Source organism: Uranotaenia lowii, chromosome 2 (genome assembly GCF_029784155.1).
Source record: "Uranotaenia lowii strain MFRU-FL chromosome 2, ASM2978415v1, whole genome shotgun sequence".
NCBI classification, from domain to species: Eukaryota; Metazoa; Arthropoda; class Insecta; order Diptera; family Culicidae; genus Uranotaenia; species Uranotaenia lowii.
The window spans coordinates 338,001,160-338,014,693 of record NC_073692.1 but is presented as its reverse complement, the minus strand read 5'-3'; the positions used below and the strand labels follow the sequence as shown (position 1 = coordinate 338,014,693).

The 13,534-nt window shown below is 36.9% G+C and overlaps 1 protein-coding gene across 1 annotated transcript in view; it reads left to right on the top strand.

Moving 5' to 3' along the window:
* Positions 1–13,534, top strand: part of LOC129749068 (E3 ubiquitin-protein ligase goliath-like) — a 227,129-nt gene that overhangs the window by 197,854 nt on the left and 15,741 nt on the right. The window contains exons 8-9 of the mRNA XM_055743909.1: positions 4,962–5,038; positions 5,112–5,208. Of these exons, the coding sequence (XP_055599884.1) occupies positions 4,962–5,038; positions 5,112–5,208 (174 nt within the window). The remainder of the gene's footprint in view (positions 1–4,961; positions 5,039–5,111; positions 5,209–13,534) is intronic.

Below are 13,534 nucleotides of genomic sequence, written 5' to 3'. Positions count from 1 at the left end.
CCAAGAACAGAGAGATCGTTTAACTCAACCTCAACCACTGGTATACAGCACACCAGCTGTTTTAACAGGTGACAGTTGACGAAAAATTGGACATCGCGCTAGAGGCAGACCCGTAGAGCTTCGCATGGCATTAATTCGGTGCCCGATGACGCCAAACTGGCCGCGATATGGGTAACAGGTAGTTTCTGAATACAAAAGGTGGTGGTGACTAAAATCGAAGGCATGGTGATAGCCAAAGCTAACGGGATCTATTTCTGTAGCTGCTCCGCACCCCCAGGAGTGTCCTTGGAGGGGTTCGGCACTATGGTTGACAAGATTGTTGAGGTGCTTACGGGAAGAAGCTCCATTGTTATAGCTGGCGACTTTAACGCGCGGGGCGGGGAATGGAATAGCCGTTTCATGAACCACAGAAGAATCCTTCTTGTAGCCCTGGCAATGCTGAATGTAGACCTGGCGAACGTAGGTAGCACCAGGACCTACCACAGGAACGGGAGCGAGTCGACCATATATGTCACCTTCGGTAGCCCAGGGTTGGTGTGCAATTGGATGATATGCGAGACCTCCGCAATCGGTTGGGCTCAAGTACGCGGACAGGTAGACGAGGCCTTGTAGCATTGAGAAAGAAAGCTGGACAACCTATCAGCTGAGCCATAGGGCAAGGCGCAAGATACATAATGCAAGTACCCGAGAAGAGAGAAAGGAGCTTAAGCCACTCTTAACAAGTGCGAGATCAGCCCTTCGCAAGACCTTCAATGCTAGCAAGAGGGCACGTTTCAAACAACTATGTCGTGACGCCAACGACTGTTCATGAAGCGATGCCTATCGGATAGTCATGGCTAAAACAGTGCCCAGACAAATTGCCAACAGTCCCGTATGACTAGGACACCTGCATAAAGGAGACGATTACGGGGGATAAACTTCCGAAAATTTCTCCAACCAACGAAGGCCCTCTGACCGGATGGCATTCCGAACGTCGCAGTGAAGGCCGCGATCAGGGAGTTTTCCGAAATGTTCTGGTCATCATTGCAACGATATGTGACGGAAAGGGTGACACATGGAAGCGGCAGAAATTAGTGCTTCTCCCAAAACCGGGTAAGCCTCCAGGTGGTCCAGAGGTCCAGGAGGTCCAAAGGTTCAGGAGGTAAGGTCCTGGAGAAGGTGATTCAGAATCGACAGAGGTACACTGAAAGTGAGGGCGATGTGGAGAGGACTTCTCTTTTGCGTGGTTGTTACTCTGTACTTGAAGAACGCCTTCAACAGCGTCAGTCGCTCATTCATCATTATATGACCTGTGATGGCATACGGACACAAGAGGTTTCGGCTGGTTTACTACAGGGGTCAATACTAAAGCTACGATCATTCCTGCAGCAAAAGGAAGCGGAGATACCATTCGGGGTGATCGTGACGGGATTCTAGTTTGGTAGTTTCTCAATCGGCCATGCCTTGGTGTCTAGAAATCCTGCGGGAGTGGATACTGTGACGGGCGCGGATGCTGTGAAAGCGTTACATAAGCGGCACACGTCTCGGGGTCTTCCGTACCAGTCTGGAATTGGCGATAGAGGAACAGGAGAAGGAGGAAAAAGGAGAAAGAGGATAAAGGAGAAAGAGGATAAAGGAGAAAAATGATAAAGGAGAAAAATGATAAAGGAGAAAGACCAAAATTGAGAAAGAGGAAAAGGAAAAGGGTGAGATGTATAAGTACATGAGCACGGCCTACCCCTTGATGTAGTATCATATCCAGGCAGTGGAAAGCTGGATGCACTTCAAGTGTTTGCGTCTAGCCCACCAACCTAATCTCACCGCAAACAGATACCATTGCAGTTGGGCCGTGTGATATCGAGTCCAAAAGCGTAATTGAGTACCTATTTTAGAGTGATGATCGACGAAAGACTCAGCTTCACGAGTCATGTCGATTACGTGAGATAGCGGCAATGGCCACGGCCGCACTCACATGGAACTTTTCGGCAATCCGCAGTAGTGAGAAGAGGATACTGTCAAGCGTAACCACGTCAATTTTACGGTATGAAGCAGAGACCTGGAGGCGAGCCTTGGGAAGACAGTGTAACCTGTAGAGACTTAGCAGCGTTCAGCGGGTTGCCAGTGGATACCGAACCATCTCGTTCGAAACAGCCTGCGTAGTAGCGGGTTTCATTCTCATCTCGGTTTTGTTAGAAGAGGATGTATAATGTTACAACAATAAAGGCATGCCCAATGTACAAGATCTTGTCAATGAGGACTCTATGTCCAAATGGCAGCAGCTGTGAGACAGCTCAACAAGAGGAGGTTGGACACATCGACTGATCCCACAAATCGGGAGCTGGATCGGAAGAAGATAGGGTGAAGTGGACATCCATATGACGTAATCCATGCTTCATGAAGTACCACTACCGGTTTGGACATGTGGCTTTGCTGTATTGCCCAGCTTGTGGTGACGAAGAGAAGAAACTCGAAAACGTGGTGTTTGCCTGTTCGAGGATTGCGTTGGGCCCGATACGACAGTAGTCTCGATGCCGGACAAGCCTCTCGAATCGGTGTAGAATGTCGTCACTGTCGGGAAACATCCAAGTCGTAGTGTTTAAAGTCCCGAATGTATGCCGCAACAGGTGCAAGTCCAGGACAAGCTGCTTTCGATCTGCACTCGACGGACAGAAAAAGCCGCGGACCAAAAGTCCAAGGGTTGCCATCCAAAGGGATACAAAAAGACCGGACAATGATCGGAGTAGACTGACTCCCTCGACGGAAGGCCATCTTCTACGTAGCGGAGGTCGTGGGTATGCCTCGTTCGTGCGTAGGATGCTCCACTTTCCAGGAGTATCTGAGTAGTGTGGCTCCCGACGATTGAAGCTGCGGGGATAAGGCTTTACCTTCTTCGCAGAGGAAATCGTTGGGAAAGGGTTTGTCCACGATCGAGTCATTGACGTGAAATCGCTTTTCCGGACTTTTCTGCACTGTTATCACTCTAGAAGTCAACCAATTTACTTGAAAATGAAAAAAAATTGTAGCAAACGGTCGAAAATTGAATTTCCTTCAAAATGAATATAATTTGGTCATTGAAAAATATAAGTTGTTTTAGTTGTGATTGATTACTTTTGTGACGTGAATTCATGCTACAATTAACCATTTTGGACTTAAGTACATACAACTTTGATTTCCTGTTCTCTCTGTGGAAATAGAATATTGGTGTCTTCGAATGAGTTGTAAAGAAAATAATTACCCACAATTTGATGTACGCAGCTTCTCGATTGAACGACAACGAACGAAGTTATGCTTATTTGAAGTTGTGACGTGAATTCACTCAGTTCAAACAGAACAGGGTAGTTGACTGAATTCACGTCACAAAATATAAAGTTATACTGTGGTTATACTGAACCATTCTTTGGAGTCTTCAAATTTTATGTACACTTTCAAAAACGATATTTTGTTGTTCCAACTTTTGCAATCATAAATTTTCAGTATCTGCACCTAACTTTTTCCTTATTTTGATTGGACCTTGAATAGCAAAATATTGAGGGATCATATGTTAAAATTACTACTGTCTTCATTTAAAGATTCACCAAAAAAAAATTCTATTTTTTTTTCAATCTTTTTGTATTTTTATTTGAAAATAATGAACTTATTAAAAAAATCAACTAAATTATGCTCGATTTGTAAAAATCCGACCATCTAGAATGTCGGAACCGCTTTCAGAGCACATTTTTCATAGAAAATTTAAAAAAAAATCAAATTTTGTGACGTGAATTCACTCATTCGCGCTGTTGTAACTCAGCTAGATTCCAACCGATTTCTATAAATTTTTAAGTTTTAGAATCGTCTTATCATTTTCAACGAAAATCTCATTTTTTAATTTAAAAAAAAGTCAGAGTTTTCTCGTAAAATTAAAACCATCCCTTTTTTGCGACGTGGATTCACTCATTTGCACATGTTCGCTTTTCAAACCAACTACATTGGATATAAACAAATTCTTTTTTCTACAAAATGAAGCCGTGTTTTTCGCTTCTGATCATACTAAAAATATTTCCAAAAAAAAATCATCCATATATTAAAATTAATGATTTTGTAAAAGTTGTCAAAAACACCACTTTTTTTAACAAAAAAAAATGATTTTCAAAATCATCTAAAACATGTGTAAAAAAACTTTTTTCCCTTTTTCCGTTGGTTTTGTGTGATTTGAATCATCAAAATTATAGACAATTTTGAGATTTTTTGATACGCAAACGGATAAAAATCACTTTTGAGCGGTACAAGCGCGTGGTATGTGTCTGTTAATCAGCTATGGAGTGCTCGAACAAAATTTTACTGAGTGTCCAAGAAAGCTGATGTTAGAAGCTATACAGTGCACTCAAAGATATATGATTTTGAATTTTGTAAAGATCATGACCACAAAAAATGTAAAAAAGTTTTGTAAAAATCGTACTTTTCCAAAAATGAACCGTCAAAATTGTTTAAGTCACACCAGATAAATTTGAAAAGGGGATTGAAAAGTTGACGTAATTTAACATATTTTTGCGTTTCAAGTTTGTCAAAACAAAACATAAAACACAAAACACAGAATTTTTAACAAAGTTTCTTTCTTTTAACTTTTTGTGAATTTGTTATTTTTGCAAATTTTCTTGCACTAAAATACAACTTTGCACTGGATTTTGAGTATATTGACTCAAGATTTCCGCAATAAATTTAAATTTACCAGAATATCAATTTCCTCCATACTTCGCTGCGATACTTTACAAAAATAGGCTGAATATAAAACCAAAAGTAAGTTCTGAAAATTCAATGAACGGTAATTAAGTAGCTTATCGTGCAACTCATTGCATTGTATCATTTCTCGAAAACTTTAAAGTTGTTTCCATCAAATCGCAATTTTCCTGAAACTAAATCTTTTAGGAAACTTCAGAACCAGATTTTAATGTACATCGAAAAATAGCTTGAAAGTGTTTTTAATATGTTTTTCTCGTATTTTTCAGGAAATCGACAACGATTGCTGCGCCATCTGCATCGAGCCATACAAAGTGACTGATGTGATACGCGTTCTTCCTTGCAAGTGAGTGATCTTCTGATTTTCTTTGGCACTTTTAGCCGAATTTTGTTTATCATTTTTTCCTGGCTTTCTTCAGACACGAATTTCACAAGGCGTGCATCGACCCGTGGCTGCTGGAGCACCGGACCTGCCCGATGTGCAAGATGGACATCCTGAAGCATTACGGCTTTGTGGTGGGTTCCTCCTCGTCCTCGTCCCCGTCCGCCATCATCAACTCGTCCAATCCGATAATGGCCGAATTCTTTAGCAATAGTAGTAGCGGTAGCAATAGTAGTAACAGTAGTAGTAATAGTAGCAGTAGTAGTAATGGTAGCGCCAATGCCCCCCCGAATGGTAGTCGAAGTAGTGTAGCCGTGGCCGTTGCTACCAGTCATCATCAACGTCAGCAGAGTTCAAGTATGAGTTCCGTTGTCGGTGGATCCTCGGGAGATACCTCGATCACCGTTGGTAGCTCTGGGGTCCTAGTGGCTACCAACAATGGCGGTGGCAATAGTAGTGGTGGTAACGTCGAATCCGATCAAATCGTGACGATCATCATAAACATCAACAGTGGCAGCGAGATTCCGATCAGCGGCGAGAGAAGCTCACATTTGAGTGGAAGCTCCTCTGGAAATGGTCCATCGTCGTCGTCGTCCTCTTCCGGGTTCCCGGGTGGCAAACTTAGTGACAGTCGACAAATTACCGATGTCTGATCTCCCGTTCTCTCTCGCTCGCTCGTCATCGATCAACGCGCCACGTGGCTGATGGGAATGTGATGTTTCTGTCAGTTGTTCTATTTTGATCGGGTCGTGTGAACTTTTTTTAGATTAGAGAATAAGCTAGTAGAGAGAAATGGAACGAGCCTATTGTCGTGCCAAGTTAATATTTTCAACTACCTTATTACGTCAATCGTTGATTCACACGTGTTTAGCTCTTAACCTGTTAGACTTCGATTCGCAGCTCGTCGGCGATAGCGATAGGTCATACTACGATACATGATAACAAACGAATGAACAGTTCGTTTTTTTACGTGATTAGGAAGCATCTTAAACTAGATAGTATTTTTATATTCTACATTTAAATATGAAACCATACCGGTTCAATTTTGACTAGCTTTATACACAGTATGAATGAAGCGTATTTGTCAAGCGATTCGAAGATTGTCTGTTACATGAACATGGCAACTTTTTCTTCCAGCAGCAGGTACTAGTCAAGCAAAACAGGCTAACGAATCCGATGATTCGACAAGCGATTCTTGTCGAAACTCAAACCTCAAACTCAAACTTATAACAATTTAATAGGAGTTGTTTTTGTTTTCTGTGAACTTATTTTTTTCCGGGATTTTCATCCCTTAGAATGATTCATCCCTTCTGTGAACTTAAGTTAACATCTTTAATTACTGACCAACTGTTTTAATCGAGATTTTTTCTCAATGTTCAATAAGTCGATTTATGTTAATCGTGTAAGATATGACTGATCGATCTTTGAACAGCAACAATTTTGCAATAACGTATAAACATATTTCGATGATAGGTTGTTTCTGTTTCCCAAAATTTTACATCTTTGAAATTTTGCCTAATTAAAAAAGAGACTACCAAATGTTCTATTGAAAAGGATAGAGATAATGCTTAAACATTCTTGCAATTTTATGAAATTGAATGCAAAAACCACTGATATCCAAAAACAAATAAGTTTTATCCAGTTACACCTTCAGCTTCAGCTGTGCAAGATTTTTGGAAAAATACACATCGAAAAATCAATCATGAAATTGACATGAAGTGTAAAGAGCAGGTTTAAAATTGCAAATAATTTAAAATTGTTCTTGCTGTCTAGGCAAATATCTAATGTTACTATTTTCTGTAACATTCTTGACCTTTCTTATTTTTTAAATTTCGAAGAAGCGTGACTTCACTGATTAAAACAAGTTATAGGCAAAGACAGTTACAAAAAGGACATTGATTTCAGGCTGCAAATCACAGAAGTTTTTGTAAAATTATTATTTTTTCCTGTTACTATTTGAAGTTTCTTTCTGGGGGCTGTTTAATTCCAATTGTTTTGTTTGAATAAAAATTGTTCTCATCATTTTGTAAATTATGAACTATTTTGTAATTTCATTTCGGACAGAGTAAAACATTGCACGGCCATTTTTATAACATCATCTTCTGATAACAACCCAATGTACTGTAAAAATAATTTTGTTGAAAAAATTAAGAATGCCTTCTGCGAAGTCGAGATTCTAAAAAAAATGGTTTCTAAAATATTGTGTCAAATAAAATAAACCTTATTTTGGATTGAACTGCCATACGAAAATTAAAAAAAAAATAACATGAAGATTTTCTTTAACTTACTGCTTTCTTATTTTGGGACATCAACATGATATTCCTGTAACTTGTAACACATATTTTCAGTATACACCTGTACATCTTGCAAAAGTAAAAGCCAGTTGAATCCCATTAAAAACGACAAGCTTTACTAAACATCATTTTATTTTTATGAGAATTAATTTCCTTACTTTAATCAATAGTTTCAAAAATTTAACTGGTTTGAAATTGGTTAAACATAAGCCTTCGCACGGCAAATTTTTCAGAAAAATAAAGTTGTTTAGAGCTTCAAAATTTGGAAAAAAAATTATTGGCCAAGGTTGGCTCTATAAAAATGTAAGATTGTTGATTGCTGGTTAATGCCAATTTTCCCGTACATGTTATGAAAGTTCCAAAATATGAATAACCATTTTAGATTTCTGGAACAGCTCATCAAGGTTTTTCGATACTTCGACTTTCTCTTATGAAAGCACAATTAGGCCGGAACAAAATTGAAATACATCTTGTGTCACTAGGAATGGAAAATAATCCAAATTTTCAATAAGGATGGGACAAACTTCAAATCCTTCTTTTGTCACTCGGAGTTGGAACATCGCGAGGGGGGAGTAATAAAAAATAATGCGAAAAAATAAGAAATTGGGATAAATAGCACGAAAGCTTGTATGCCAAAAAATTTCATACTACATACTTGCACAAAACCTATAAATAAAGTGATATTTTATCGAAAAAATCATTAAAATAAAGAATACAGACGGTGATAAAACGCCGTCTTCCACAATTTGGTTTTAACTCTTGTAATCTTTGGAATTTTTGATAAATTTTTCGAAATTTCCATAAAAAACTTCAAACTTTATTTATTCCCCCCTTCGGGTTTTTTGAAAATTTTAAAGGGGGGGGGGGGTGAAAAAAGAAGAAATCAATATTTGTTCCGGCCTAATTGGATTAAGTTGGACAGAAGCTTGCAATATATTTGTATTTAAGAAATTATCATTCTCGCCCTCCCTTCGTGATTTTCAGAAAAATCGAATCGTGGGAGGGGTGTGACAAAAGAAGAATTGAATATTTGTTCCTGCCTTGATAAAAAAAAAGCATCTCAGCCTAGAATATTTAAGATCGGAATTGAAAATAGTTCTCCAAAAGAAATAAAATCATTAAAAATGAAAAAAAAAACAGATTTTGGCAACACTGTTGCACATTTACAGCTGCCCTCAAGATTTCAAAATATACTATCTATCAAGAAAAAATTAGTAATTTTTAACCTATCTTGAGAAGTATTTAAAAAAATTAAAAAGGTTTGTTTTTTCCAGCTTACACTTAAAATAAAAAACAGGTAAAATTTTGCGCGAAGCAGTGGTAATTTTGTTCACCCCTCTTTCTCAGTAAATTTTAACTTTTTTCATTCACCTAACAAAAAGGAAAATTTAACCCCTCTGATTTTCACTCTGAAAAAAGTTAGACTCTACTTTTTGCTCATACACTTAGAGAAATAGTGAATTGTAGCGTTTTCTCATTAACCCTGCCAAAAGTTAAACGTTTGTTCTAGTTGGTTTTTTCAATAAATAGAATTCATTTGAAAATTGATTTTATTCATACCTTGAGTTTTCTGCTTAAATATTATGAGATTTGTTTATATTTCGTACTGCCAGCGGGTCGTACATTTGACTGAATCTGTTTCTGATTAGCGGAATTAAAACTTATTGAATAGCATACCTGTCGCCATATTTCAAACGAGGAACCAGATCAAGCTAACCAACGCAGCTTTTTCCGAACTTTTTTGTGATGATCCGATCAGATGATTCTTTCCTTTGCTTCTCCTGATACTGGTTGACAAATTGGTAGATGTCTAAAACCTCAATAGATTCGCGAAGAGGTAGAAGTTACCTTTTTGGTTTTCACTAGCGTTAACCTTACTATCTCGATAAATTTTACCTTTTTTAAATTTTCCGTGTAGGATTTTCAAAACTTTGGTCAAGGTTGTCATCGAATCATTTTCTATTTTTTGAGTAATTATACATTAAAAGTTAAAAAAAATCTGATCATTCTGAAGAATATCTCAAGGTTGATTTGATGGAGACTGAGAAAAAAAAATACATATTTCTGCAAAAACGTGATGTTTAAGAAATTTTTAACGAAAATTGGAATAAATGGACGGATTTCAGGTTTCTTCATGTTCATGGCCTCCACACTCATTATCATTATTGGAATTTCTCATCAGTTCAGATTGTCCAATTAAAGACATCGCATTTTTTTCTACTGTTCCTCCCATGCTTTGTGGAGAGAGCTTAATCGCACTGCTAACAAGAGTGAGATTGTTAACACATGAAAGTGAGCGAGAGCATTCACATCTGCTGATAAAAAGAAATCCCTCCTGTAGAAAATTCTATTGCGTATTGTGTAGAGGAGAACTCTTAGAGCGAAATCAGTTTTTTGTTGAGCTACTACAAGACAGTCATTTTTTTAAGAAAAAAAATCCAAAAAAAGCTGTGCCCACAGTTTTCGCATGTACAGATTTATTTAGAAAAACAGAATTTTGATTTATTTTTTAGTTCAGATTCTATATGTACAAGAGATGGTTTTTCGAGATTTTGTATACTTTTTTCTTTTTTGAAATGAAGACCTCAAAAAACGTTTTGGAATTGGAAATAGAAACCAAAGCGATTGAACATTTTGTTAAGAAGAGACAGAATTAGAGAGTATATGCGAAAATCATGAACTATGAGAAATAATATCAGATATTCTAATTGTGACCTTTTGGGTTGTTAATACTGATTTCGCTGAAGACTTTATACTAAAAGATACAGAAGAAATAAGAAAGATTTATTCAAGTCAATGAACAGATTTGAATGTGTTTTTTATGTTTTGTTCAAGAGTCAACGCAGTTTTTTCACTGATGTTTATGTTGTAACCAGGGTTGCTGAAATGTTTATTTTCAAAAATCAGGGAAATGGTGAAATAAAAATCAGGCGAAATCGAGCTACGCTAAAGTAACGGAGACGTCGCTCAAAGTGATGACCTTTTTTTGATCATCGCTCCACGTTTTCACTCTTATATGTGTTGTGTGTGAGCCTACTCGGAAGAATAATTCTACTGAATCAATTCTCTTTGAAAAATAAGAATAAGAGGGAATCTTTAGATTTCTTTGATTCAACCACTATTTCACTTCTTAACTTCAGCAATAGTACCTAATCCAGTTCCTTACAACTCATTTTTTATCACATTCACATAAATCAGGCCTATTTTCAAAAATCAGGGAAATTCAATGGCTTATCAGGGTGTCAGGCTGAGCCTCGAAAAATCCGGCAAATCCTGAAAAATCAGGTACATTGGCATCTCTGGTTGTCACTCAACCACGGGGGTCGTGGCTAGAATTCTCTTTCCCTCTCCGAGTTGAGGTTGCTCTCGCACTTGCTGTCTGCTCGTGTAGAACTCGTTCCTACAGCTCGTGAAGATTCGGAAACGAGTGGAGGATGATCAGCAAACGAACAGAGATGCCATTTTTTTTTTTAAAGTCTGGAAGATTTTTAAAAAAATGTCTGGTAAGTCTGGATGGCGATTTTAAAGTTGACTAAATTTTTTTTGACGCCAGATCGCAATATTTTCAAACAATATCAATATGACAAGATGACTAATGTGGCGGAAGCTTTAATGCTTTACTCCCTGTTTCAACTCCATTTTCGTCAAATTCCTCACTTTACAATTACTAATTTGAATCATTCCCTGTTATTTTACCACGAAAATTTGAAATTTTGGATGTTTTGTTAAACATTTCATGTCCAAGCTCCAAAGTGTGGAATTGTCTGATAGTAATGAAACCTTAAAAAATGTCTGGGGGAAGGCCAAAATTCTGGAATATCTAGAAAAATCTGGACGGTTGAAATCACTGTTGCACTCGGAAGCAGTGATGTCAACCTTCCAGATTTTGTTTGAATTTTGGACTTCCGGACTTTCGTCAGAAATTTTTTTAGATATCCAGACTCCCAGACTTTTGACACTACTTCCAGGCTTTTCAGACTTTTTAATTTGAACATGATTTTTTTTTACCAAATAGTGAAAATTAAAAGTTAATAAAGAAATGGCAGAAATTTACTCGGTTTAGTAATTGAATAGTGAGGAATGCTACGAAGATGGATTTTAACAGGAAGTGAAGTATTGGGATTGTATAGAATATATATGATTATTATAAAGTAATGAGTGTCTCCAATATTTTGATCAGGCGACCAAAAAAAAAAAGATCGTTAGCTATTAAGTTTGTGATCCACAATTTTGCAGACTTTTTTTCATAATAGAACAGACTTTTCTGAGAAACAGTTGGCATCTCTATTTGGAAGCCGGAGTGAAAATAGTGTTTTGTATTCTCTCTTCTTTTTGTGGTTTAGGAGAAGCCGTTCAATCTTGCTCATTGTCTAAAAAAATCTATTTGATTAAAAGTTTTACAATAGATTATGAAACCTTTCTTATTTTTTGATTTCTTTATTATATTCATATATTTTTGGAAATATCAAAGAATAATGGAACATTCTCAAAGAATCCATCAATGAGGACTTGTATAGAGAATTCATGTTTACTTTTTCAATTGGGTCATTTTAGAATTTCTGAAACCCGGAATTTTAAAATGCTTCGTTTTGGTTCAAAACTTGTCCATTGTTTTTTTTATGAAGAACTTTCGAGTCACGTTTACATAAGTAAATTTTAACTTTCGGTTCTGTATGGAAAATTTTGACATTTTGCTCTGAAAAACGAACTTGTTTTTTTTCCATTAACTCTGAAAGCGGGCCAACAAATTCGTCAACCATAACTTAGTATCTCGTCAGATAACTAAGCAAAGCGGAGCTTTTTTTTGGCATTGAAGGCAGTTTACTGGTGAGAAACTTTGAACTAAACTTTTCCGCAAAAAAAAACAACTCCTAAATTTCAATAAACATAACTATTAAAAGAGTTTTCAAATTTGATCCGCCAAATTATGCAAATTTACATACAGGTAGTGCTAGCCTCTGTGATATAAATTGTGAAACATGTGAATTTTGTGTTAAAAAACTATGCAAACTTCTACCGCTACCATCACTACTACTGCAACTACTTAGGCAAATACAACTTAAGTAAAGTCCTTTTAAACATAGCGATTTGCTCATATCTTCGAAGATAGATTTTAAAAACTCCCTTCTTCCTATCCTTTTTGTTTTAATTTGGACAGAATATTCAATTCGTTCCCTTTTCCCGCCACTCTATGGTAGAGATCAATTGAAGTCAGTTTGTTGTGCTTATAGTCTCTTATGTTAGTTTCTACGCCTATCGACCTTTAATAGTAGAAGTTGATGATTTCAACCTGTTTAAGTCTTACGTTTGCTTTAGTTTGTTTCCGAACAGAACTGAAAAAAAAAATACAAACAAAACCGTTCTTAGGATTAAACAAGATTAACAGAGGTGCAAACTCGTAACTCAACAACCGATGTAGGTACATATATTAAACAAATTATAGGAACACACCGATACACACAAATAAAAAGCAGCATCAAGATAAACTAGATTTAAAAACCAACAAAGTTAGAAACTAAAAGTAGAAGTGTGTGTGCAGCAAACCGTGCAATAACCGTACCGTATTTAAAGTTTCTTTTCTTTTTCGAATGTGTGAAAAGGGAAAGAAAATACCCAATAAATTTTTCAAAACACAACTTTTACTGAAAAACAATTTTTAAGTTTTCCTGTTTTCACATTTCCGGCCGAATCAACTTTTACTTTTCTCTCCGTGTTCCATCCTTCTCTTCATTTCATACAATCATTCAAACTTTCGTACAACTTCATACAGGACACAAACCTTTTTTGTGATTATTGCATGTAACTTATCGTACTCAAGTTTTATGTCACGCAACATGAAAAATCTTGTTCGTTTTGTTCGGGTTTTCTCAGCTCAGTTGGTTTCTGTCTTTGCTAAAACACGGTTGAAATCGGTAAATTCGGTAAAACTGCACTCGGCGCGAAACGGGAGAACAGTTTGTCTAAATTTGAACGTACCACCACGTGGAAAATGTCGAATGTTTTCGGTTGTGAAAAATTATTGATAATGTGCGGTAGCTCGTTCTAAGATGTAACACCAATTCTGCTGTAGAATCTCCATCCTCTAGATGCAGGTTTTTCTTCAGTTCTTCCTCCTGCGCTGTTCTTCTTGGTTTTGCTAATGTAAGTTAATTTTCAGTTTTCTTCA